The sequence below is a fragment of the Sebastes umbrosus genome, chromosome 9 (genome assembly GCF_015220745.1).
Source record: "Sebastes umbrosus isolate fSebUmb1 chromosome 9, fSebUmb1.pri, whole genome shotgun sequence".
Classification (NCBI taxonomy): Eukaryota; Metazoa; Chordata; class Actinopteri; order Perciformes; family Sebastidae; genus Sebastes; species Sebastes umbrosus.
Genome location: NC_051277.1, coordinates 7,588,539 through 7,616,331, shown reverse-complemented (window position 1 = coordinate 7,616,331; position 27,793 = coordinate 7,588,539). Strand labels below are relative to the sequence as shown.

At 38.8% G+C, this 27,793-nt stretch overlaps 3 protein-coding genes across 9 annotated transcripts in view; 2 read left to right on the top strand and 1 right to left on the bottom strand.

Moving 5' to 3' along the window:
• The first annotated feature begins 1,109 nt into the window (after positions 1-1,109).
• Positions 1,110-18,677, top strand: LOC119494399 (signal-regulatory protein beta-2-like). 5 transcript variants are annotated; one of them, XM_037780251.1, is made up of 6 exons: positions 1,110-1,278; positions 1,409-1,738; positions 1,985-2,341; positions 2,451-2,582; positions 3,264-3,322; positions 18,352-18,670. In XM_037780251.1, exons 1-6 carry the CDS (start codon positions 1,236-1,238, stop codon positions 18,481-18,483), a joined length of 1,053 nt encoding a protein of 350 aa, XP_037636179.1. In that variant the 5' UTR covers positions 1,110-1,235; the 3' UTR covers positions 18,484-18,670. The 5 variants fall into 5 exon arrangements, with proteins under 5 accessions (XP_037636179.1, XP_037636180.1, XP_037636178.1 ...); XM_037780252.1 differs by lacking the exons at positions 2,451-2,582; positions 3,264-3,322; positions 18,352-18,670 and adding exons at positions 15,161-15,292; positions 15,419-15,453; positions 15,542-16,241; XM_037780250.1 differs by lacking the exon at positions 18,352-18,670 and adding an exon at positions 3,420-3,679.
• LOC119494394 lies at positions 4,811-22,373 on the bottom strand. 3 transcript variants are annotated; one of them, XM_037780242.1, is made up of 6 exons: positions 22,253-22,373; positions 21,793-22,137; positions 21,354-21,689; positions 20,951-21,085; positions 20,574-20,638; positions 4,811-5,173 (listed from the first exon to the last, which is right to left on the bottom strand). In XM_037780242.1, exons 1-6 carry the CDS (start codon positions 22,293-22,295, stop codon positions 5,030-5,032), a joined length of 1,068 nt encoding a protein of 355 aa, XP_037636170.1. In that variant the 5' UTR covers positions 22,296-22,373; the 3' UTR covers positions 4,811-5,029. The 3 variants fall into 3 exon arrangements, with proteins under 3 accessions (XP_037636170.1, XP_037636171.1, XP_037636172.1); XM_037780243.1 differs by lacking the exons at positions 20,574-20,638; positions 20,951-21,085 and adding an exon at positions 5,880-6,014; XM_037780244.1 differs by lacking the exons at positions 20,574-20,638; positions 20,951-21,085; positions 21,354-21,689; positions 21,793-22,137; positions 22,253-22,373 and adding exons at positions 5,880-6,014; positions 6,285-6,620; positions 6,719-7,063; positions 7,179-7,269.
• A 4,178-nt stretch (positions 22,374-26,551) lies between these two features.
• The window catches only part of LOC119494907, a 60,366-nt gene continuing 59,124 nt past the window's right edge, over positions 26,552-27,793 (top strand). Inside the window, exon 1 of the mRNA XM_037781134.1 lies at positions 26,552-26,989. Coding sequence (XP_037637062.1) covers positions 26,947-26,989 — 43 coding nt within the window. The 5' untranslated portion in view covers positions 26,552-26,946. The remainder of the gene's footprint in view (positions 26,990-27,793) is intronic.

The following is a 27,793-nucleotide window of genomic DNA, read 5'->3' as shown; positions in this document are numbered from 1 at the left end:
AGCCTTTCTAAGCCATAGCTATTAACAATCTCGACCGGCTTTGGAAACTTATTGGAAGATAACACAAGCAGCCCATGCCGACCAATCGCATTTCATGTGGTGCATGTGGTATCTCTGTTGCCGGCATAGCCCCAATGTGTAGATACATTTTTGAAGAGGTACACGTCAGCTACAGATTAGCTGTAAAGCTAAAATGACCCCGTTAGCGCAGGACCATGAATTAAGCTTAAAGGTAGTGTTCTTCAAAAACAGCGGCCGACCTGTCTACCTGCATGCGTGCACTCTGCCTTGCACTCATTTGCATCGCAACAGAGTCTTCCACAAGCGGCTAGTTTGACAGCGGTGAGTACTAATAGTAGTCTTGTCTATTGTTTACGTTCACTAGGATAATTTTGGGGGAGTGGTTTTAGAGGGAGGCCTGAAGGGACGGACTGTTAGCATTGACGACTTGGCGACTTTCTCTCCAGATTTAGGGACATTTATAGCTGCTAGCTACTTTCATTGGAAAAGACAAAACTGGGCTGGGTTTTTTGCTTTGATAACTTTTAAAATCTAGCTTACTCTTGCTAGTTTCTCAATATTACCAACCCTAGCTTTAAGACTGTATTTCTACTACTCTTAACTAACTAACATACCTTAATTACCAAAAAATTCAGTTTGGAACCCCGATGAATTGCATTAATTATATATTAATGGGCCGTCCATGTAGTATGGTGAAAACAGATAAAGCTTGCATCTTTTTTGCCTTTTTTTTAACCATAACCACAATATTCCCAAACATCAACCAAATGTTTTAGTTACTTCACCATACGGTAGTTGCCAAGCACATACAGTATATTGTATAAATACATAATTCTGTCTGGATATAATCTGTAAACTACGTTGAACTGCGGTACTGTCGAGAGTGTGGGAAATAAGGTCACTTCAAGATGAAATGACATTAGGGCCATGAGAAATATGCCTTTGTTGTTGCTGATTTTTTTTTTACTGTAGGTACCCACCCTGAGAGCCAAACATGAGATGACAAACACATGAAACAACACCAGCAACCCGCTTTAAAGTTGGAAAGTTTTGGTTAACATATTTCCACTGTGGTAGTACAGTGAAGCGCCAACATAACGAGAGGCCAATCAGATTGCTCTGAAATTGTTCCCTCCCATTTCATATGATTATATTAAGGTGAATCATCTTCTCATACGATCTAATTCAACTGCAGTCTCTCATGTGGAAAGAAAATGAAGATCATATTTTTTATTCTGCTCGTGCTCAAAATTGGACGTAAGTATTAGCCACATTTATTCCACATATATAATTAAAATACATTTGTCATCTTCAAGCAGTAATATACAGAAGGCATATGAATGTATCTCTGTTGTTAATAATTACTCTGTTTTAATTTTATTTTCAGGATGCACAGACGATCTCATCTTTGAGACAAAGACCATTGGTGTTGGACAAAATATCACTCTAACATGTACCCGCCAGACATCATGGCGTACAACATACTTATTTTGGATCAGGGTCGTTTCTGGAACCTTTCCTGAAATATTAGGAAGCACAATAGCCTATGATAAAGAGGTTGTTGAGGAGACTGATCGCGTTACAGCAACACAAGAGCCTGGAGCATTTGTTCTGCATATTACCAAAACACAGTTCAGCGATACTGCGGTCTACTACTGTATAAAAGTGATACGAAGCAACATGACATTTTCGAAAGGAATATTTCTGAGAGTCATAGGTAAAAACACTCCAGATGCCTTAAAAATTATATAATTATACATAGTTTATAACAGCAATGTTACATATTTTAATGTTTTTCATTTTCTTACTAACTTCTATTAAGTTGTTGTATGTTTGCATGATTCATATAGAAGTCATCAGACTCTTTTGTTTAAGAATAGATCATTGTAACCTCAACACCTATAATGTATCATCATTGAATTGAGTAAAAGTGGTTTATTATTTCTTTATTATTATTTCCCAGGATCAGAACCTGATATCACTGCCGTCACTCAAGACTTTCCATCCGATCCAGTCCGTCCAGGAGACTCAGTGACTCTGCAGTGTTCAGTCCTCTTTGACTCTGAGAAGAAAACATGTCCAGGTGAACACAGTGTGTTCTGGTTCAGAGCCGGATCCGATAAATCTCATCCAAGTTTAATTTATGCCCAAAGAAACAACAGTGATGGATGTGAGAAGAGCCCCGAGGTTCGCTCTCAACAGAAATGTGTCTACAGCTTCTCTAAGAACGTCAGCTCCTCTGATGCCGGGACTTATTACTGTGCTGTGGCCACGTGTGGGGAGATATTATTTGGAAATGGGACAAAACTGGACATTGAAGGTAACTGCATCATATTTCTATATAATGGTTAAATTATCATAATATCAAGTAAAGTAAATAATTTATTACTATTTATTAACTTTTATTATTTGTTTCTTTAATGTTTCAGTTGGCAGCACGTGTGATTCACAGAACGACAACACGATTGTCTTTCTGTTGTGTGCTGCTTTGGCTATCAGTCTGATTGTTATAGCCTTCCTTGTTTATGCCATCAGGAAAAAATCCTGTAATTGTTGCAACGGTAAGAGACATTACTCTATCTATTAAAGCACTAGCATAGCCAGAAAAAAACTAGTGGGTGTGCTACATGATCCAGGGATGGACTGGGTCTGAGATTCAGCCCAGGACTTTGAGATGTAGAGGCCTTTTCTTTTATGCAAGTGGCCAATTGGGCTTATTTAACACTAATACAGCTACCTCAGTATGTATTTATGAAAAGTTGTGGCTGGTGACCTGAACTCTGATGTCTGGGTGCAAGTGAATGCAGCAAGAGATGACGCTGCCAGCTGCCACTCCGTTTCCTACCGGCCCGGCAGTTTTCTATGCAGCCTCTCAAGGGCCAGACTGCTCATGACTTTTTTTCCTGCTGAATGTGTGTGTAGGGTTGCCAACTTCTACTAGTAGAAATATAGAATGGCTGCAGATGGATAGTGGTGGGTTGTTTAGCAACAGTAACTCATTTTAGTAAGGCTATCACTAAATATTCACTCTGCATCTGATTTTTGTGTGTGCCAGCTGCGTCTTTGCGTGGCACACGCACACCCTTGGCTACGCCATATTATTAAAGTGTGTTTCCCCAAAAGCTAACATCATTTGATTCATTTGTGCTCTGTATAAGTCAACCTATAGTATCTTACATTTACAATAAAGTTAAATCCGTCATTTTTTACTATCTGTTATTTATCTTTTTTTAATAATACAGTTGCCGCCACTCTGCAAACAAATGATGGAACAGCCAGTGGTAATCAGCAAAGTCAACAGGTAAGGAATTAAAACTGAATAAAAATTATCAGCAATTGTTGTGTTTATATGTGCATGTATTGGAATCCGCTCACTCATGTTCATTTTATTTCCTCAGAGAAATGAGGACACTTTGGTTTATTGTACACCAGTCTTTACCAGGAGGAAAGCCGGCAACGCAGGGAGAAGGAATCAAAGAAAGGAAGAGACGATCTACACCGATATCAGGGCTTCTGTGAGGGATCAATAATCCAAATACTGATTTGCTAATTGGTCCAAAAATAACCATGTTCAATAGTTTTTCGTAATAGTCTGGATCATTGTGTATTCCATCCTTATAATTTTGTTTCAATTTTTGTGCATTTTATTAAAGTTTTCCTTAAAAAAAATCTGCTCCTTTTTTGGAAGATTCATTTTGAAAGAGCGGTGAGAAGAGTTCAGTACAATTGTAATAAAAGGAATTTATAGTTGTGTGCACGTGTTGTTTCCTTTCTTAGTAAACAAACTTATATTATGACAAAAGATACCACATCTACAATGAAATTTTAAATAGAAATGAACACCTGTTTTCTTACAGTACATACAGTGTGTGTTAACTTTGAAAAGACCTTCAGTTTCAATCACTGCAGGATGCATCTTACTGTACAAAACTGATCTGTTAACACATAAAATCCTAATTTCTTAATTCAGTACAAAATAACTTTCTTCATTGACATCAGCACTTCGCATGCAAGCATTGTACTCACATTTGCACCTGGAAATCAACAAAAATGCAACTACACAAATAGAAAATCAACTCAGGGCTCAAACAATATAATAATAGCAAGAAATCAGAAATCAATCTTATGATACCGTCCAAATCTATCAGACAAGACTTATAAACACCTGGCAAAGCACTTAAAACCTTTTCTGTGGTAGTTCCCGCTACAGTCGGCGTCTCCAAGATCACATATCGCCATGATGACACACACAGACTCACAAGGTGAAAACAATGCCACATGCTGCTGTGGCTGGTGATTAACAGAGCAGCTTAGTTTACTTCAGGTAAGATAGCTCATCATTGCATGTTGATTACCAGCCGCTGGTATTGTTTTCGCCTTGTGAGTCTGTGTGTTTGAGTCATCAGGTGTTTATATTTCTGTCTGTGGATAGATTTTGTCGCTGTGATAGCGTCAAAACTGTGCAAGATGCAGTCACGAAACTTGAGGGTTGAGATCAAAATGAAGGCTGAGTTTGAAGATGGGTGTGGTCCAAGCAAAGGCACTTGAAGAAAAGGGTCGGAGGTGGGGAAGAGGCCCCCCACCTGGCCCGATTTGGCATCTTGGCTGGTGTGATCCCATCTCAAGATGGTCATTTCATCTGTCTTTTTTTCATACAAAGAAATGTTACCTCTTTAATCTGAGGGGGGCAGAGGCGGAACTAGACCTCTGACCTGAAAGTATACTGTTTTAGCTCAACAAAACAACAAAAGCAAACACAGGTCCACAGACATGTTGACCTTTATGTCACCGTACAGAAGTACAGGCACAAAGCAACTGAACATCTGGTGCTCTCCCACTAAATCAGCCGGCAAACCTTTTTTTTTTGAAAATATACCCATTCTGATACACAACTGCTTCCCATCACTACTGGATGTCAGTTGGGAATAAAAAGCTATACGTGTGCACACACACCCAAGCTGAAGCTCTCTGTGGAGACTTGGGGATCTTTGCACAGGCAGTGCTCGGTCTATAGAGAGGTGTGTTGCTGGTTGTGGTTATCTGCTCTAACAGCAGAGTACAAACACTCTTGTGGCGACTCTCTCGTCTTCCTCTTCTCTCTTTTCACTTTCCTTGTGGAGAAATCCAGTGCTGCATAGTTCAGTCCTCCATCCTGCAAAAACATAATATTTGTGTGTTAATGACAAATATTTCAGAGATCAGGGCTGTAACATAAAGACCAAGTCTAGAGTATAGATTGCTTTACAGTGTCTTTGCAGTCATCTAAACATACTTTCTTTTATGTAATTTCTCAGTCACCAGTATTATATTTATACCTCTTGACTTTATCCCCATTTATCATATAATAACAGGCATTATGTTGTAGCTACTCAACAGTTTATTTTCTTGTATGAGTATAATATTGTGTGTTTTGTCCAGAGGATCGAGTGGCAGAATATTTAGATCGCTGTATCAAGACAACACACTGCCACGTATTTACCAGATCATTTGACAGATCCAGAGTTGTCCTGTCGTGTCCGAGATGATGGGAAGCACACACTGGTCCTGTTAAAATAAAAAAACAAAGCCTTCAGAATATGTGTACACACATCAGTGTGATTTTTGTCACCCTCTCATTAAAGGACATGGAAAAACAAAGGAAAGATTTGAATCACATTTTCAGTCAAACACTTTCACTCCTGTAATGAGCTCAATACAACTTCAGTGTCATAATGATAAACAATATAAACCGCCGACCCTCTAACCATCAGAAGCCCACATTTTCTGTTTTCACAGCAAAGTAATTTCATAGATTCATATCTTTATGGTACGGTCTCAAAAAGTGTAACTTAAATGAAAGTAAAATTTGGTGAACCTACCTTTGCAATGTTCGCAAACTTTCCTTCGATTTCCATAGAAAATAAGGACGACAATCACAATGGCACAGCAGGCCAACAGGACTCCAAGCACAAGGACAACTGGGTCCAGTTCTGATCCTGAATCACAATCATTTCCTTAAAGACATTAAACATTATTTAATTATGGACATTTGGGTAACACAGTGGCATTTAGAAAACTAATAACATTTATCAACAGGCACAAATGTTCAAATATAGCATTTAGTCAAAGATCCTTTTTTTTTTTTAGTTGTGTTCTGGGACAAAGACTTGATCGATAATGAACACTGTCTTATAACATTTTGCCAAAATCTAGTTAATATTAACCAGGCTAAATTAATTAATACAAGATGCATATATTATTTAAATACAACTGTAAAAACTTACTTGTCTCCACTTTAGTTCCTTCGCCCAACAGGATCTCTCCACATGTGACCACAGCGCAGTAGTAAGTCCCATTATCAGAGGAGCTCTGTATAGTTTTGGACAGACTGTAGACACAACGTTTTTCCTCTTCTTCATCACTGTGAGCGTAAATGATGCCTGGATGATATTCTCTTGATCCAGATCTGAACCAGTACACGCTGTGTTCATCTGGACACTGATCTGCGTTTTCTTTGTTCTTGGAGAGAAGTGAACACTGGAGATTCACTGAGTCGCCCGGCTGGACTGACTCAGTCTCCGGACTTTGTTTTACATAGAAAGTCTTCTGCTGATTACGATCTGCATGATTCAGTTAAAAAGACGTCAAAAGGAATTAATGATCTTAATTATTTGTATGACATAAAAACACAAATACTGAAAGTAAATATATATTTTACCGTTCACAGCCAAGAAGATTCCATTAACAAAACTCTGTGAATACGTCACTCCACCGAGACAGAAGTATGTTGCTTCGTCCTCTTTGCTGACATTTCTGATGGTAAGAGAATACTGAGAATCCTCTTTTGTTGCTGTGAACCGTGGGTTGTTAAATTGTTCACTAGGTGTTATTTTGCCAACAATTACAGCAATGACTGTTTGGGCCAAATATCCAAGAGACTGCTTGTACAAGTAAAATGGTTGTCCTCCCATCTTAGAAAATGGACAGTCTAAAGTAATATTTCCACCAACTTCAACCACAGTTGTAGAGATCTGGTGAGGAAGCTCTGCAGTTTGAATCAGGTCTGAAGAAAATAGACAAACAGTAACAGAGCTTCAACACAAAAGAAGTAAAAAGGTAAAGTACTAAGATTATTACATGTTCAAGTCTTTCTCATAGTAGTTAAGAATTGCACTTACACACAGTACAAAGTAGAATCAAAGCAGTCAGTCTTCTGGTCATTGTGGCACATACAGCACTCTTGTCTTGCACTACTGATGTCTACCGCCCAAATGAAAGATAGTCAGGAGGTGATCAAGGTTTACAAAGTAGAAGTCATTGTGATTGGCTGAAATGCAGTCAATGAGCATAGCCCTAAATTTAGCAAACCCATGATCGTGTCCCCTTTTCAGTGAAATTCAGATGTATTTGTATTTGTATTTTTCTTTAATGTTAGACTAATAATGCATTTGCGGTGAATTGCTTGTCTAAAGATAAATAATAAACCAAATTTCACTCACTTTTTAAAAAAAAAGTAATCAGCAATAATAATGAAGCTGAGGATTTTGAAATTTGATTGGGGGGGTCAAGTCAAAAGCATCCCTGTGATGGATATTTTATCATCTTATCAGAATCAGGTCATTTATATCACGTATAATATATCATTTGTATTGTTTTTAGTAGATTAGCGGTGTGTTTTCTCGCCTAATTCACTTGCGGCAAGCAGAGAAGATAGACAAGACGGCGAAACTATAGCTGAAGATCGCGAGCCGGCTGCAGGGCTCTGAGGCACGATGCGTCCAGTGTGAACAGCCCATCCAGTGTGAACAGCCCATCCAGTGTGAACAGCCCATCCAGTGTGAACAGCCCAACTGGTTTACATGGGTGCCGAAAGGATGCGGGCAGCACTTCTCTGAAATCGCAGCTCTTCCGCGTCCAGTGTGAACCCGGCGTTAGTGGGGTTGCTTCCTCAGCCTCAGGGAGCAGAGGACAAATAGCTTGTAGTTGTAGCCACCAAAGATATCTGATGGTGCTAGTCTTTTACTTTTCCTGCATAAATGATGCTGCAACAGGTGTATTCTGAGATTTCATCTGCACTTTTTAACAGGCTAGAATCAAAGCAGTCAGTCTTCTGGTCATTGTGGCACATACAGCACTCTTGTCTTGCACTACTGATGTCTACCGCCCAAATGGAAGAGGTAGTCGTGATGTGATCAAGGTTTACAGAGAGCAATGACCGTCCCCCTACTTTTAGCAAACGTGTGATTCTTTTTCATTTCATAGGAAATCTATTTGTTCTGAGTTGTTGTTGTATTTTCAAAACAGTGTCTTTATTCAGACTTCCTGACTGAATTTACTGTTTTTTGTGTTTTGTGCTGGAACAAGTACTGGAAGTATTTTAACAACAGCAAAATCGGTCTTACTGTCACACTGTATGTGTGTATTTAAAGGTCACGATGCAGAGCAATGTTTTGATCTTGATCACTTTTTTTGTATATTGAGTTCGCCAGCACACGCACAATGACGCACATGTACATGCATATGCAGGTGACACAATTCATATTTTCTGCCAGTTTCACGCTATTCTACCGGCAGTAACATGCAGAGAAATGTAGCATTGTGGAAAGCAGTGTTGCAAACTTCACACACTTTTGTAACTGAACAAAGCCTCAATGATTTTTTGGATGTATTGGTAGCTAGCTTGTCAGTTAATGACATACAACATTTAAATGAGACATTATTGGAGTTGTTGAAGCAGTATTCTCCTTTTTCAGCTCCAGTAGGCCAGCTGTTTTGCTTCCTGTGTTTATGCTAAGCTGGGCTAAACTCATGCTGGAGCTAGAGTAAAATGTTTGATTTTTGTCATAATTGGGACGTCCAAATCAACAACAAGAGATGGAAAGAAGGAGTTTTGAAATAACGTTAGCTACAGTGTAGGTGGTAGCCTACAGGTTTGAGGGACAGTTGCAGGGGAGAGGTGAGAGTAAGTGTGGCCAAAACCACACAGGAAATCAAGAGGTGTGAAGGGCCCACAGGTAAACATACAGTGTGTGTGAGAGAAAGATGACTCTTGGGAATGCACATTTTGTAGTTAGTATTGAGCATTGCAATTTCATAAACATAACAATATTGTAATGATGATTAATTTATTCAATTTTTACACTGAGTGCAGGGATGACATGTTTTTGTAGGCCAACCAGGAAGTAAGCATCGCCCTGGGTTCCTCAACACTTAAAAGTTTTGTTCTGCAAGATAATCTCCACAAATGAATTGAAGTGTAAATGCAATCGTCAGAAGTAAAAAGCTAACGCAGGCTATAAACACACTACACCACTATGGCATGAGCATGAGTATACACAACAAGGATGTGAAGGCGGACGAGTCAACGTGATGACGTTTAGTAGTCTCATTTAGCCACTTGTTAGCAACCGCCTTTTTTAAGACATATAAAGGCTTCAAAATTCACGAGTTGGATATTTACTGACGTATTTTATGCCATAGAACAAAACACTAAAATCTCTAAAGCTTGTGTTAACCACAGACCTTATTTCAGGCATCTAACCCATTGACTTCCAGACGAGGGAACAGGAAGTGTTAAAATGCTAACTCATTTACGGGCTTTAGGACTCATTCCTGTAGCGCTCTATTGGCAGTGAACCCAAGAGCACGATAGACTTCTTCATATTTTCAATTTCATTTCTTTAACCAGTTTACTTAATTGGGACCTCTTGATCTAAATATTTATGGTCTTGCAAGCACTCTTAAGTGTTTTTGCTTGTTCATCGTCTCCATTTTCTTTTCACAACACATATTTAGATGTGTCATAGCAGGAAAAGCAATAGTGCAACCAATAAGATTAAGGACAGGCCAATTCTAGTAATGTTACATGTCTAAATGCCTGCTATGAAAAAGGTCCTATCATTATTGTTTCACTCCATATATTTGTCATGTGCACATAGAGACACAAAGTGAGAGAGAGAGAGAGACTAGCAGACAGACAGTCAGGGTTTTCACCAGTGAACTGCTGTGTATCTGTCCACCACAACCTCCCACAACTATAGAGCAAAGCACGGCTCACAAAGACAAATACGCAGCATTTTATGTTGTAGACACAAACAGTCTTCCTTTGTTGAAAAATATACAGCGTAAAAAAATGTAGGGGGACAACCACTCAAATGAATAAACCCCTCCGTCTTTCTGGTTTCACAGCACCTCGTATAAAGGCCTTCTGTATGTCTGTGCTGTGAGAACAAGCAAAGCCACATGCAACAGCTACACTGAGACAGAAGCTGTGGTGGGCCAATTTTCCATCCTTTGACCAACCATCAAGGCTGTTTACTCAGAACAGACCTGACTATGGGCTTCAACAGGATGTTTGTAGTGAGGGTAGAGCTACAAGAGTATTCAGCAGGTTAATTTACTGTTCTAGTTTTATTGTTAGTGTGCTCATTTAAAGTATAAATAATGTCTATCCTTCATGTTTTTTTAAGATGCAACCAAAGGCATCTACAACCACATGCATCTACAATCTTAAAATATCACAGATGCATATTAGTTTGTTTTGTTTTAATCTATCACTGCACCAAGTGATGCATAATGGAGCAGACTTAATGAAGGCTGTCATACCGATTTGCGGTTAATCAGGCAAACTTAACTTAAGATCACAATTCAAACTTCTGCTCTTGACAAAAAGACCGGGGTGGGACCAGTGAATGATTAGCGCCTCCCCCCTCTGACAGCAACTACCAATGAAAAGCATCACACCGCAGAAGAGTGTGATAAAAAACGGTCATGACATAGAGTGACTGGGTAGCTGTGTGTGTGTGTGTGTGTCCAACCCTCCTGAGCCGTTTACATACTCCTGTAAGTTGTGATATTAAAGGTACTATTTATAACATTGGTGACTTTCAGCTGCTAGATGTCTCATTCTCCCTCCCCCGTTCCATTGCATTTACTTCACACCAAATCCATCTATCCATTTACTGACAACCCAGAGATACCACGTGATACCAGCGTTGTTTTACTGTTTGCTCTCAAGCCTTGTTAGAAGTGGGCACCAAATGTCAGATACACACACCTTAAAGGGAGATTTTTCAAGTATTTAATACTCTTATTAACATGGGAGTGGGCAAATATGCTGCTTTATGCAAATGTATGTATATATTTATTATTGGAAATCAATTAACAACACAAAACAATGACAAATATTGTCCAGAAACCCTCACAGGTACTGCATTCAGCATAAAAAATATGCTCAAATCATAACATGTCAAACTGAAACCCAACAGGCAACAACAGCTGTCAGTGTGTCAGTGTGCTGACTTGACTATGACTTGCCCCAAACTGCATGTGATTAACATAAAGTGGGCATTTCTGTAAAGGGGAGACTTGGGTGACCCATAGAACCCTTTTTTATTCACATATCTTGAGGTCAGAGGTCAAGGGACCCCTTTGAAAATGGCCTTGACAGTTTTTACTCGCCAACATGTAGTGTAAGTTTGGAGCGTTATTTAGCCTATTTCCCGAGAAGCTAGTATGACATGGTTGGTACCAATGCTCCTTAGGTTTTCTAGTTTCATATGATGCTAGTATCTTCACTAAAGCTTTAAAACTGAACCCGCTTTAACCTAAAATTCACAAGTTGCGTTAATGCGTTAAAGAAATTAGTGAAGTTAAAACAAATTTACGCATTATTATCATGTTAACTTTGACAGCCCTTATTATTTAAAAAAAAAATATTCGTCTACATAAAAATTATCAATAAGGCAATTTAATAACAATCGTATAAATAAGTGTGGTGTTCCTCTTGCCTTTTTATAAAAGTTAAAACAGAGAGTGAGAAAGGTAGAAAAGCCCCTATGTACTGACACTTTAGTTTGAAACTCAACCACAACAATGCTAAAGTTTCCATGGATCATTTGTTTGTCAGTGGTGACTGTGAATGTGTGTCTATTTGTGTCTGTTTGTGTGAAAGTAGAAATGGTGTTATGGCTCGTTGTCAACAATATATTGACCCTAAACAAACGTGCTGGTCCCTATAAATAGATAGGTTGTTGGTCGTTCTTTTTGCTTTCTCTTTACACCTTTCAAACAAACCCCCACTCTAACTCTTTGATGATTATTTAGAGGCCAGAGTTTGTGGTGTTGCACTGGGCTGCATTATATTGTCAGGTGTTCCTGTCCGTGTTATAGTGGGGGTGTCGACCACTGCACATACTGTATGGTGGCCAAAGATTGTTTAATGTTAATCACCTTGTTAATCATTGCATTGTTTTATTTGTGGTTTCCTCCCTCAGATAAAGATATGCAGGTCAGAAACTGTAAATCGTCTCCAGGCGAATGTAAAACTGTGAGAGCGTCGCTCTGCTGCTTCCTCTCACCAGCCCTCTGAAAAGAAGTGATGTGAGTATAGAGGATGGATGGTTTAACAGCCCTCCTCTGTACGCTGTGCTCTTCCTGTTCAAGTGATTGACAGGCAGAGTGGGCGGGTCATCATTGATGATGTGGAGCATCTGAATTGGCTCACACAACATTTAAAATGGCTTCTCTATCGTCGTGTATCACTCTTGCAAATGGCTGGATGCATCTTTTTTATATGCACACAAATCAGTCTGATCTATAATCTGCTACAGACATTGTTGTAGGATTTCCTGTTAGGCCTAAATACATAGGCCTGTATATTTACAGATAAATAACATGTCATGCATTTATATTCAAAGGTTAGCTATTGAAAAAATTCATTGTAAATCTTTCGTTTGTTGAATCATTTGACTTTCTTTAAAAGATGACAGTGATGTACTGAGATATATATGTTATCAAATCCAATCTAATACAGAGGACACTCAATGGTGTGAAGAACACACAAACAAAGACTTAGATTGGCAAAGCATTGCTCGGCACTCTTCCTTAGAAAGCATCCCAATCACAAAATCCAGACAGACTGTTAATATTTTTAACTGCATTGTTTTGCACGTGTCACACACTTGATGTTCTGAAGGATTTGGCGGCATCTAGTGGCGTGGCTGCAGATTGCAACCAACTGAGTACCCCTCCGCTCACTCCTAGTTTTCCAAGACTTCGGTAACGTGAGCCGCAGAGTGCAAAACCGTGGTAATGCCATTCACTTCGCTCAGAGGCCATCCTTACCGTAATAACACTACTATAGGAGCAACAGAAGTCAGACGGCAGTTCACGTTACTGTAGTTTCACGTGTGTCAGAGAACTATGATGGCCTTCTGGTTTCAGGTGATTATACACTAATGAAAACACAGTTAGAAAACATAGTAAAAATAAAAAAATACAACTGCTATCTAGTTTAGGGTTTCTGGAAACCAGGCTACAACCCTCGTAAATATGGTAGTACAAGATAGATAGATAGATATACCCGACAACTACGACTAACAGAACAAATATAAAATATAAATATTATTAAAAATAATAATAATTGAAGTAGTACAACAGTGAATGAAAACAAAATTTTGTGAACCAGATTATGTTTGGGTAGCTGTAGTTCGAATTAAGATCAAATCATCTGTTGAGGTTACGCTCTGTGTCAGTTATAGAAAACCAACATGAAACAAATACGTGCTGTTGGTGTTGTGTCATGTGTTTAAGCTGGGCAAAGGGTGGTATTATTTCCACTGGTGGTATAGTGAAACACTAACATAACGAGAGGCCAATCAGATTGCTCTGAAATTGTTCCCTCCCACTTCATATCATTACATTAAGGTGAATCATCTTCTGATACGATCTAATTTAACTGCAGTCTCCAGTGGATAAACCAGAAAATGATGATCGTGTTTTATTTTCTGCTGATGCTCAGAGTCGGGCGTAAGTACATATAGAAATATCAGATTTGCTCAAGATATATATTTATAGTTATAACATGTTCTTACAGTGATTTAGGAGAGAGCATATGTGATTCTTTCTCTGTTGTTAATGTAAAATAATCTCTTTTTAGGATGCACAGATGATCAGATCTTTGAGACAAAGACTGTTGGTGTTGGAGATGATGTGATGCTGACTTGTACCCGCAGGAGTTCGGGAAGCTTGTTTTGGATCAGGCTTGTTTCTGGAGACTTTCCTAAAATCTTGGGAAAAACCTATGGCCTTGCGAGTGATCCTCGCATTACAACCACACAAGAGCCTGGAACATTTGTTCTGCATATTGGAAATGCAAGGCTAAGTGATACTGCAGTTTACTACTGTGTGAAAACATACCAACAACAATTCACATTTTTGAAAGGAACAGACCTGAGAGTTGAAGGTAAATAATTCCTTATTTGCATTACAGTTTTGTTTTAAAAATTTGTCACAATGACATTGGTCTTTTGTCAAAAAATTAATGTTTAATGTTTTTTCAATTTCCCAGGACCAGACCCTGATATCACCGCAGCCCCTCCATCTGATCCGGTCCGTCCAGGAGACTCAGTGACTCTGCAGTGTTCAGTCCTCTCTGACTCTGATAGCAAAACGTGTCCAGTAGAACACAGTGTGTTCTGGTTAAGAGTCGGATCAAATGAATCTCATCCCAGTTTAATTTACGCTCATGGAAACAGTGATGAATGTGAGAAGAGCCTCGAGGCTCACTCTCCACAGAAATGTGTCTACAGCTTCTCTAAGAACGTCAGCTCCTCTGATACCGGGACTTATTACTGTGCTGTGGCCACGTGTGGGGAAATATTATTTGGAAACGGGACAAAACTGGACGTGGAAGGTAACTGCGGATCTTCCATATTAATCATTCATAATCATTACTTTTGAATCTGGTAGAAACAATTAAAATCATGTATCACAAAACATTTTTTCCTCCTTCGTTATAACTAGGGCTGTCAATCGATTAAAATAGTTGATCACACATTTTTTATCTGTTTAAAATGTACCTTAAAGGGATATTTGGGACCCCTTTGAAAATGGCCATGACAGCTTTTCCATGCCAAAGTTTAGCACAAGTTTGGCGCGTTATTTAACCTAGATGCCAGTGCCTTCAATCTAGCTTTAAAACTGAGCCCACGACAACCTCCGAAAGATCGGTTGCGCTAATGCATTAAAGAAATTAGTGCCGTTGAAACGGTTTTGCATTGACACATTACTATTGTGTTAACTTTGACAGCCCTAGTTATAACATCTTGACAGAATAATTGTTAACGTTCATTATTTGCTCCTTTTCATATTGTTTCAGGACTCAACATCTGGGATCTGCAGAAGGCCAACACAGTTCTGATTCTCTCATGTGCAGCTTTGGCTATAAGTCTGATTGTTATTGCCTTCCTGATTTATACCATCAAGATGAAAACGTGTGATTGTTGCAATGGTAATAGAGGCTTCTCATACAGTATTTTGCAAAAGCTAACTTTTCCAGGATTAATAATTACTGATTTGTGTAAATGAACCTACAGCATCTTTCTTCTTATAGCTGTGTTTTTATTTCATAATACAGCTGCAACAGCCAGTGGTCATCACCAAAGTCAGCAGGTAAGGAATTTAAAGAAATGTTCTCTATATATGTAAATATTAATGCATGCTGTCACATGACGTTTTTCCAAAAATGTACTTTATATAGAGAGATGAGGACTCATTGACCTATTCTGCTCCAACCTTCGCCAAGAGGAAAACTGGCAGAGCAGAGAGAAGGAAGGTAGAAACAGCAGAGGGAGAGACGACCTACACTGATGTCAGGACTTGGGTGATAGATTAACAATCTACTGGATCTGCTAGTTAAAGATAGACTGTTGTAAATATGCTGCTTCACATCAATTTCACATCTGATATCGGTAACGATATTTTATTTGGATAACCTTAAACATGTTTCATGTATCATTTTGACATTATTTTCTGTCCCATCCGTTTGCAATCATTGGAAGACTTGTTTTTATAAAAGGGCATGAATTATCATGATGTGAAATGTAATAGTTTTAATGGCTTTTGGTGATATTCTACGGCATCTCATATCTATTGATTCTTGTTTAATTTTTGTGCATTTTTTTATTAAATTCTTTTATTAAAGTTGTATAATTCTACCACTCAAACAGGCTTTTTGAAAGATTTAACTTGAAATAGTCGGAGGGTTGAGGAAGGTTTCTCTGTCTCTATTTTTTAAGGTTTTTCAGGTAAAACTTTAGTTTTCTCTTTCCTTCTATAATGGCATAGTTTAATTTTTAAATGTTTACTCATAATCTGTTTATCTTGAAAATCACTTTATAAGTTAGCATCTAGTAGAAGACAGTAAGATTGATTGGTTTTCTTGTTTAATGTTTGCAACACAGTGGAAACAAATAAAATACTTTTAAAGTAAGAGACTCAAACAGCGTCATCATTTTATATTGCTTAATGGTTCTTACTTGTGCTTGCTCATGCTGATCTCTTACCACACTTAAAACATTGATTTTCAAAATTTGTATTGCTATTAAGACTTCACACTGCAAACATGTTACTCACATTTGCTCGTGAAAATAAAGAACAAACAGACATTGCAACTAGATTTTGCATGAATAACAAATCCACAGGGTTCAACTAGTAGGCCTGTAATGCATTTTAGCACTTCCCATTTCTTCGTCTGGAAGTCAAAGGGTTTTTAGTTAGATGCATGAAATAAGGTGCTTAAGGGATTTTATTGTTTTGTTCTACAATATAAAATACAACAGTAAATATCCCACTTAAGGATTTTGAAGCCTTAACGTGTCTTCAAAAAGGCGGTTGCTAACAAGTGGCTAAATGAGACTACTTACCGTCATCACGCCGACACGTCCACCTTTACTTTATTTTCTGTAATAATCCAAAATCCGATGGAAGAATCTCATTGGCTTTTTGTCGAGGGAACACAGGGAGATATTAACTTCCTGGTTGGCCTACAAAAATACGTCATCCCTGCACCACTCTATCACTACTGTAACAGCATGAACCAGGGTCGTGTGTAGAAGGTAACCCACGAGTTGGGAAACTCTTAAAATGGTTAAGATTAGGTATTGATCTCGAATGTTTAAGGTTGGGATAGGTTGTTGGGAAACGAGTCTTGAGTAAAGAGGAGACTCGTGGGTACCCATAGAACCCATTCTCATTCACATATCTTGAGGTCAGAGGTCAAGGGACCCCTTTGAAAATGGCCATGCCAGTTTTTTGACAGCCTTTATTATTTTAAAAAAAATATTCGTCCACATACAAATGTTATCAATGTGACCTTTAATAACAAAAGTATAAATAAGTGTGGTGTTCCTCTTCAATTCAATTCAATTTATTTTTATATAGCATCAAATCAGAAGTTATCTCAAGACACTTTTTATATAGAGCAGGTAAAGACTGTACTCTATAGTTTAGAGACAACAAGAGATCCCACCAAGAGAATTGCAATGCGCTGTGGCCAGGAAAAACTCCCCATTTAGCGGGTAGAAACCTAGAGCAGAACCGGGCTCTGGGTGGGCGGCCATCTGCCTCGACCGGTTGGGTTTTGAGAGAGAGAGAGAGAGAGAGATACAAACACCAACCACAATAATAGCACAGCAGCTGTAAGAACTAATACAAGTAGGACTAATAACAAAAATCAATAGCAGTGGATGTAAAAGAGTGATAATACAGCTATCGGAATTAATATCATTGGGTCGTCCTCAGACGGGCTTTCCAGCGGAGCTTCCAGCTATCTCGGTCCTCCATACATCTGGATAGCTCGCCAGCACTCTCCACTCCTGCATCTCTCCTCAGTACGTCCATGTATGTTGGTGTGGGGCGTCCCCGTGATCGACGCCTGTGCGTTGGCTCCCACAGCACCAGCATGCTTGCTGGGAGTTCTTGAATTCTTTAGCAGTGACCGGCAAGTCTCATTCTCCTGGCTGCCACTTTCTCGCTTAGCCTTGGTAGTCTCTTGCCTTTTTATAAAAGGTAAAACAGCAGTGCAAGCCCAGCTTCCTGAGGCTAAAACAGAGAGTGAGAAAGGTAGAAAAGCCCCTTTGTACTGACACTTTAGTTTGAAGCGCCACCACAACAATGCTAAAGTTTCCATGCATCATTTGTTGGTCAGTGGTGACTGTGAATGTGTGTCTATTTGTGTCTGTTTGTGTGAAAGTAGAAATGGTGTTATGGCTCGTTGTCAACAATATATTGACCCTAAACAAACGCGCTGGTCCCTATAAATAGATAGGTTGTTGGTCGTGGTATTTCTTTCTCTTTACACCTTTCAAACAAACCCCCACTCTAACTCTTTGATGATTATTTTGAGGCCAGAGTTTGTGGTGTTGCACTGGGCTGCATTATATTGTCAGGTGTTCCTGCCCATGTTATAGTGGGGGTGTCGACCACTGCACATACTGTATGGTGGCCATTTTTATGTTTATATGTGCATGTATTGAAATCCGCTCACTCATGTTCACTTTATTTCCTCAGAGAAATGAGGACACTGTGGTTTATTATACACCAGTCTTTACCAGGAGGAAAGCCGGCAACGCAGGGAGAAGGAATCAAAGAAAGGAAGAGACGATCTACACTGATATCAGGGCTTTTGTGAGGGATCAATAATCCAAATACTGATTTGCTAATTGGTCCAAAAATAACCATGTTTAATAGTTTTTCGTAATAGCCTGGAGCATTGATTATTCCATTCTTGTAATTTTGTTTAATTTTTTGTGCATTTTATTAAAGTTTTCTATTCAAAAAAATGACGCATCTGCCCCTTTTTTGGAAGATTAATTTTGAAAGAGCGGTGAAAAGAGTTTAGTACAATTGTACTAAAAGGAATTTGTATTTGTGTGCACGTGTTGTTTCCTTTCTTAGTAAACAAACTTATATTATGACAAAAGATACCACATCTACAATGAAATTTTAAATAGAAATGAACACCTGTTTTCTTACAGTACATACAGTGTGTGTTAACTTTGAAAAGACCTTCAGTTGCAATCACTGCAGGATGCATCTTACTGTACAAAACCGATCTGTTAACACATAAAATCCAAATTTCTTAATTCAGTACAAATTAACGTTCTTCATTGTCATCAGCACTTCACATATAAGCATTGTACTCACATTTGCACCTGGAAAACAACAAAAATGCAACTACACAAATAGAAAATCAACTCAGGGCTCAAACAATATAATGATAGCAAGAAAACAGAAATCAATCTTATGATACTGTCCAAATCTATCAGACAAGACTTATAAACACCTGGCAAAGCACTTAAAACCTTTTCTGTGGTAGTTCCCGCTACAGTAGGCATCTCCAAAATCACATTTTGTCATGATGACACACACAGACTCACAAGGTGAAAACAATACTAGCCACATGCTGCCGTGGCTGGTGATTAACAGAGCAAGCTTAGTTTACTTCAGGTAAAAGGAGATAGCTCATCATTGCATGTTGATTACCAGCAACGACAGTGACGCTGTTATTGATTTCCCCTTCTGAGTCTGTGTGTGTGAGTCATCAGGTGTTTATACTTCTGTCTGTGGATAGATTTTGTCGCTGTGATAGCGTCAAAACTGTGCAAGATGCAGTCACGAAACTTGAGGGTTGAGATCAAAATGAAGGCTGAGTTTGAAGATGGGTGTGGTCCAAGCAAGGGCACTTGAAGAAGAGGGTAGGAGGTGGGGAAGAGGCCCCCCACCTGGCCCGATTTGGCATCTTGGCTGGTGTGATCCCATCTCAAGATGGTCATTTCATCCAATTTTTTTTCAAACAAAGAAATGTTAACTCTTTAAACTGAGGGGAGCAGAGGTGGAACTAGACCTGGACAGAAAACCAGACATACTGAGAAGCAAACTATAATTATCCTTTTTTTTTTCTTGTAGCATTTGTGATGAGTGAAGATGCTGTTATTTCATATGAGAAGACAATATAGATATAAAGTATACTGCTTTAGCTCAACAAAACAACAAAAGCAACACAGGTCCACAGACATGTTGACCTTTATGTCACCGTACAGAAGTACAGGCACAAAGCAACTGAACATCTGGTGCTCTCTCACAAAATCAGCCTGCAAACCTTTTTTTTAGAAAAATATACTCATTCTGATACACAACTGCTTCCCATCACTACTGGATGTCAGTTGGGAATAAAAAAAAGCTATACGTGTGCACACACACCCAAGCTGAAGCTCTCTGTAGAGACTTGGGGATCTTTGCACAGGCTGTGCTCGGTCTATAGAGAGGTGTGTTGCTGGTTGTGGTTATCTGCTCTAACAGCAGAGTACAAACACTCTTGTGGCGAATCTCTCGTCTTCCTCTTCTCTCTTTTCACTTTCCGTGTGGAGAAATCCAGTGCTGCATAGTTCAGTCCTTCATCCTGCAAAAACATAATATTTGTGTGTTAATGACAAATATTTCAGAGATCAGGGCTGTAACATAAAGACCAAGTCTAGAGTATAGATTGCTTTACAGTGTCTTTGCAGTCATCTAAACATACTTTCTTTTACGTAATTTCTCAGTCATCAGTATTATATTTATACCACTTGACTTTATCCCCATTTATCATATAACAACAGGCATTATGTTGTAGCTACTCAACAGTTTATTAGATTTTTCTTGTATGAGTATAATATTGTGTGTTTTGTCCAGAGGATCAAGGCAGAATATCTAGATCGCTACACCAAGACAACACACTGCCACATATTTACCAGATCATTTGACAGATCCACAGTTGTCCTGTTGTGTCCGAGATGATGGGAAGCACTCACTGGTGCTGTTAAAATAAAAACAAAGCCTTCAGAATATGTGTACACACATCAGTTTGATTTTTGTCACCCTCTAATTAAAGGACATGGAAAAACAAACAAAAGATTTTAATCACATTTTCAATTAAACACTTTCACTCCTATAATGAGCTCAATACAGCTTCAGTGTTATAATAATAAACAATATAAACCGCCGACCCTCTAACCATCAGAAGCCCATATTTTCTGTTTTCACAGCAAAGTAATTTCATACATTCATATCTTTATGGTACAGTCTCAAAAAGTGTAACTTAAATGAAAGTAAAATATGGTGAACCTACCTTTGCAATGTTCGCAAACTTTCTTTCGATTTCCATAGAAAATAAGGACGACAATCACAATGGCACAGCAGGCCAACAGGACTCCAAGCGCAAGGACAACTGGGTCCAGTTCTGATCCTGAATCACAATCATTTCCTTAAAGACATTAAACATTATTTAATTATGGACTCTTGGGAAACACAGTGGCATTTAGAAAACTAATAATGTTTATCAACAGGCACAAATGTTCAAATATAGCATTTAGTCAAAGATCCTTTTTTTTTTACTTGAGTTCTGGGACAAAGACTTGATCGATAATGAACACTGTCTTATAACATTTTGCCAAAGTCAAGTTAATATTAACCAGGCTAAATGAATTAATACAAGATGCATATATGATTTAAATACAACGGTAAAAACTTACTTGTCTCCACTTTAGTTCCTTCACCAAACAGGATCTCTCCACATGTGACCACAGCGCAGTAGTAAGTCCCATTATCAGAGGAGCTCTGTATAGTTTTGGACAGACTGTAGACACAACGTTTTTCCTCTTCTTCATCACTGTGAGCGTAAATGATGCCTGGATGATATTCTCTTGATCCAGATCTGAACCAGTACACGCTGTGTTCATCTGGACACTGATCTGCATTTTCTTTGTTCTTGGAGAGAAGTGAACACTGGAGAGTCACTGAGTCGCCCGGCTTTACCGACTCAGTCTCCGGACTTTGTTTTACATAGAAAAACTTCTGCTGATTACGATCTGCATGATTCAGTTAAAAAGACGTCAAAAGGAATTAATGATCTTAATTATTTGTTTGACATAAAATCTTGGTACAAATACTGAAAGTAAATATATATTTTACCGTTCACAGCCAAGAAGATTCCATTAACAAAACTCTGTGAATACGTCACTCCACCGAGACAGAAGTATGTTGCTTCGTCCTCTTTGCTGACATTTCTGATGGTAAGAGAATACTGAGAATCCTCTTTTGTTGCTGTGAACCGTGGGTTGTTAAATTGTTCACTAGGTGTTATTTTGCCAACAATTACAGCAATGACTGTTTGGGCCAAATATCCAAGAGACTGCTTGTACAAGTAAAATGGTTGTCCTCCCATCTTAGAAAATGGACAGTCTAAAGTAATATTTCCACCAACTTCAACCACAGTTGTAGAGATCTGGTGAGGAAGCTCTGCAGTTTGAATCAGGTCTGAAGAAAATAGACAAACAGTAACAGAGCTTCAACACAAAAGAAGTAAAAAGGTAAAGTATTAAGATTATTACATGGTCTAGTCTTTCTCATAGTAGTTAAGAATTGCACTTACACACAGTACAAAGTAGAATCAAAGCAGTCAGTCTTCCGGTCATTGTGGCACATACAGCACTCTTGTCTTGCACTACTGATGTCTACCGCCCAAATGAAAGATAGTCAGGAGGTGATCAAGGTTTACAAAGTAGAAGTCATTGTGATTGGCTGAAATGCAGACAATGAGCATAGCCCTAAATTTAGCAAACCCATGATCGTGTCCCCTTTTCAGTGAAATTCAGATGTATTTGTATTTTTCTTTAATGTTAGACTAATAATGCATTTGCGGTGAATTGCTTGTCTAAAGATAAATAATAAACCAAATTACACTCAGTTTAAAAAAAAAAAAGTAATCAGCAATAATAATGAAGCTGAGGTTAAAAAAATAAATACTTTTTATTTTTCAAAAAAATATAAAATTGAACGTCTACTAAATGGACCTTAATGCCAGGTTCACACTGGACGCGGAAATGCCCCAAAACGGCGTGCTATGTTAATTGTCAAGTGAGCCGAAGCCTGGCTGTTCACACAAGAAGCGTATTTTTCTGCACCGGTCAACAAGCAATTCTGCTGTTTTCTGTCGAGCTCTCTCTCTCTCTATGTCTGTCAGTGTGTTTGTGTTTCTGCTAGTCTCTCTCGCTGACAACTGACAAATATGCAGAATAAATACATAATTTAAAACCCACGATCACAAACAGTAGTGACACTAGGCTATTTCTAATAAATATAGTGGATGGATTTTTAAATTTGATCGGGGGGGTCAAGTCAAAAGCGTCCGTGAGATGCATATTTTATCATCTTATCAGAATCAGGTCATTTATATCACATATAATATATCATTTATATTATTTTTAGTAGATTAGCAGTGTGTTTTCCTGCCAGAAACTATGGCTGAAGACCGCGAGCCGGCTGCAGAGCTCTGTGGCGCGGTGCGTCCAGTGTGAACAGCCCGTCCAGTTTGAACAGCCCAATTGGTTTACATGGGTGCCGAAAGGTTGCGGGCAGCACTTCTCTGAAATCGCAGCTCTTCCGCATCCACTGTGAACCCGGCGTTAATGGGGACAAATAGCTTGTAGTTGTAGCCACCACAGATATCTGATGGTGCTAGTCTTTTACTTTTCCTGCATAAATGATGCTACAACAGGTGTATTCTGAGATTTCATCTGCACTTTCTAACAGGCTTGTTTACAACCGATTCTGACCTTTTCTGAAACTGGTTGTTGCAAAGCTGTCTGACCAGGCTAACACAAGGCTACCAAACACCATGTAACATACAGCTGTGTACAGGCAGCAGACCCACAAAAGAAAACTAACACGACTGACAGACTCATGCAAACTTCTCGTCACAACAGTGTACAGAATTACAACTGTAACGGGAATTTATTGTTGAAAACTTTCTAGTCCTTATTTAAATGACTTCACTACACAGGCTCAGTAGAATTTGTCCCAGTAATGCCCAATTACAACCAGGTTAGTGAGGTTATTCGTGTGTTAGTGACATGTCAGGACCCTTTATTTGGCAATAGCACGTTATCTTTAGGAATCGCATCAATATTGGGCGATTCTAAAGAACATGATTTAGGTGTGGTGCAGTGTTGGGCAGTAACGCATTATAATAACAGAGCTATTTATGTTGTAAGTGCGTTTTCGTTCAGGTCTGTTTGCAAAATAATGTGTTAGAAAACATTTTGAGAGGACAACTACTCTGTGTTTCTTGTCTCACAGCACTTAGTAACGGCAATTTACATTGAAAACAACAAGCAGAGCCACATGCAACAGCTACACTGACAGACAAAAGCTGTGGTGGGCCATGTCTGCCTTTGACCAACCACTGAAGCTGTTTAACTGGAAGAGACCTGCCTATGGGTATCAACAGGATATGTAGTGAGGTTAGAGGTGCAAGAAGGGTAGCGAAACAAGAGGCACCAAAAAGCTAAATTTAGTTTAGATGCATTTTTGTAACTTATTTCACCGATGCACGCAGGTGCAGACTTTCAAATGGATTTTTAAATTTTTAAATGTGTCCACTACATGCACCGTGCATCACACTGCAAATGAAAGGACTTTTGAGTCAACCCAAAACCTCTTCACGTGATCTTTGAGCTGCATGTTTCACTCTGATAAATATGTAAAGCCCAAGGAAATGAAGGACATTCTATGAAGACAGACACATTATATATTTGGGGGTCTTTGTGACATGAATAACTGATGTGGAGTAAGAGATCGTGATTTTACAGCAGTAGATTAAAACATAGATGTGCTGCACCTTCACCAAGATCTGGGTTAGATCAGTGAATGTGTAGCATGACAATGCATGACTAAAACACTGTATCACCGACCAGGTGTGGCTTTGCATAACCCTCCTGCACCATGACACTATTTGCTTACTATTGCACATGCTTTGCTGACTTCATAACCCCCCTTCATAAGACTAAAATGGTGAGAATGACAGGAAGAAAGGAGGCTCTGAAATCACACCTTATTTTGGCAGCCCTACCACAGCCATGCTCAACTTTCCACTCGTCATTTGTTCGTCATTGGTGAGTGTTAAACTGGAGCAACAGCCATTTTTAAAACATTGATTTTATTCTGGAGGCTATATAACATGAAAGAAAAATTACTGCAACTTGCTCATATACACAAGGGCCGGGAAACCACAAGGTGGCAGCGGCCATTGACAGTAACTACCTGCCAATGGCGAGTATAGAATTTCAACAACATTTTCAATATAAATCAACGTGCTGTCACTTCCTGAATCTATTTCATTAACAATAAACACTTATAAGAGAGGGAAACTGTGTCATACCTTTCTGACTTCTCTCGTTTTCCAGTAGTTATAGTTTATGCAAGTACTGTTCCTTTGAACAGAGAAATCCACTGGAACGGAGAGATGCGCATGATTTCAGCGTATGTTGTGACGGTCATCTCGCGGCTAGTGACCATGTTAGTGATAGGCACGGCATATTGGTAGCTAGTTTGATAGTAAAATAACGTTAGCAATAGCTTATTCCATAGATACAGTACTACATCTTTGTTGACCAACTAAAGCGTGGATGGGAATAGTCCGAGATGCCTTACTGGTGTGCTAGAGTTGGGCCGGTGTAAAAATGATCAAACCGGTTTGATATTAAACCAAACACCTCAGGCCATGTCGTGCTTTAATTATATTCTCCTCAGAAACTATGTACGGTAACGGTGGGCTGCTCATATCTAGATAACTGGAGTAACTTGTATTTCGCCTGCTCTCATTACTGAACAGGAAACTAGTCCCATGCAGAAGGTTTGTGGTGTAATGGCGTTGATAAATGTGTGTGAGAGAGAGTAGAAAGCCTTTCTAAGCCTTAATGTTGTCTTAGCTATTAACAATCTCGACCGGCCTTGGAAACAGAACACAAGCAGCCCATGCTGACCAATCACATTTCATGTGGTATATGTGGTATCTCTGTTGCCAGCATAGCTCTGACGTGTAGATACATTTTTGGAGAGGTACACATCAGCTGCAGATTAGCTATAAAGCTATCATGACCCCTGCTATCAGCTATCAGGACCATGGATCAAGCTTAAAGGTAGTGTTGGTAGTGTTCTTCAAAAGCAGTGGCCGTTTCACCATGCTCCAAGTTCCTAGGCCACTTAGTCTGCAAGGTATCTCTTTGTGAAGACCCAATGTACTCACAGGAGGCAGGGAAAACTTGAACAAGGGTTTATTTCAGAAGCAATTACAACGTTACGGCACATCTCGCCCGGCCCACTACCGACTTGATGTTCCATGCACTCATTTGCATCGCAACAGTCTTCCACAAGCGGCTAGCTTGACAGCGGTGAGTACTAACAGTAGCCATGTTTATTGTTTACTGTATTATGATATGTTTATGTTCATTATAATCATTTTGGGGGAGTGGTTTTGGAGGGAGGCCTGAAGGGACCGACTGTCAGTGTTGCAAACTTTGCGTCTTTCTATCTAGATTTAGGGACATTTGTAGCTGCTAGCTACTTTCGTTGGAAAAGACAACACTGGTTGGGTTTTTCGTTTGGATAACTTTTAAAATCTAGCTTACTCTTGCTAGTTTCTCAACATTACCAACCCTAGCTTTAAGACTTCTCTAGTTCATGTATAGGAGTCAATGATGTCATTTTTGATTATGAATATTATAACTCTTAACTAACTAACATACCTTAATTACCAAAAACAACAGTTGATGAAGCTTGCACCTCTTTTGCCTTTTTTTAACCATAACCACAATATTCCCAAACATCAACCAAATGTTTTAGTTACTTCACCATACTGTAGTTGCCAAGCACATACAGTATATTGTATAAATACATAATTCTGTCTGGATATTTGTGGAAATCTGTAAACTACGTTGAACTGCGGTAATGTCGAGAGTGTGGGAAAAGAGGTCACTTCAAGATGAAATGACATTAGGGCCATGAGAAATATGCCTTTGTTGTTGCTGATTTTTTTTTACTGTAAGTACCCACCGTGAAAACCAAACATGAGATGACAAACACATGAAACAACACCAGCAACCCGCTTTAAAGTTGGAAAGTTTTGGTTGACATATTTCCACTGTGGTAGTACAGTGAAGCGCCAACATAACGAGAGGCCAATCAGATTGCTCTGAAATTGTTCCCTCCCATTTCATATGATTATATTAAGGTGAATCATCTTCTCATACGATCTAATTCAACTGCAGTCTCTCATGTGGAAAGAAAATGAAGATCATATTTTTTATTCTGCTCGTGCTCAAAATTGGACGTAAGTATTAGCCACATTTATTCCACATATATATTTAAAATACATTTGTCATCTTCAAACAGTAATATACAGAAGGCATATGAATGTATCTCTGTTGTTAATTATTACTCTGTTTGATTTTATTTTCAGGATGCACAGACAATCGCATCTCTGAGACGAAGACCATTGGTGTTGGACAAAATGTCACTCTAACATGTACCCGCCAGACATCATGGCGTACAACACACTTATTTTGGATCAGGGTCGTTTCTGGAACCTTTCCTGAAATATTAGGAGGAACGATAACCTATGATAACAAGGTTGTTGAGGAGACTCATCGCATTACAGCAACACAAGAGCCTGGAGCATTTGTTCTGCATATTACCAAAACACAGTTCAGCGATACTGCATTCTACTACTGTATAAAAGTGACACGAAGCAACATGACATTTTTGGAAGGAATATTTCTAGGAATCAAAGGTAAAAACACTCCAGATGCCTTAAAAATTATATAATTATACATAATTTATAACAGCAATGTTACATATTTTAGTGTTTTAAATTGTCTTACTAACTTTTATTAAGTTGTTGTATGTTTGCATGATTCATATAGAAGTCACCAGAGACTTTTGTTTAAGAATAGATCATTGTAACCTCAACACCCCACCTATAATGTATAATTTAATTGAGTAAAACATGTTTATTATTTCTTTATTATTATTTTCTAGGACCAGAACCTGATATCACTGCCGTCACTCAAGACTTTCCATCCGATCCAGTCCGTCCAGGAGACTCAGTGACTCTGCAGTGTTCAGTCCTCTCTGA

Bases quoted from the DNA above. Each gene is read 5' to 3' on its own strand.
- LOC119494399 (XM_037780251.1), top strand. From the start codon at position 1,236: ATGAAGATCATATTTTTTATTCTGCTCGTGCTCAAAATTGGAC. The intron at 1,279-1,408 runs GTAAGTATTAGC...TTTTATTTTCAG, and splicing joins GCTCGTGCTCAAAATTGGAC to GATGCACAGACGATCTCATC. The intron at 1,739-1,984 runs GTAAAAACACTC...ATTATTTCCCAG, and splicing joins AATATTTCTGAGAGTCATAG to GATCAGAACCTGATATCACT.
- LOC119494394 (XM_037780242.1), bottom strand. From the start codon at position 22,295: ATGACCGGAAGACTGACTGCTTTGATTCTACTTTGTACTGTGT. The intron at 21,690-21,792 runs GTAAAATATATA...TGAATCATGCAG, and splicing joins AATCTTCTTGGCTGTGAACG to ATCGTAATCAGCAGAAGTTT. The intron at 5,174-20,573 runs GTAAATATGTGG...ATGTTTTTGCAG, and splicing joins TGGATCTGTCAAATGATCTG to GATGGAGGACTGAACTATGC.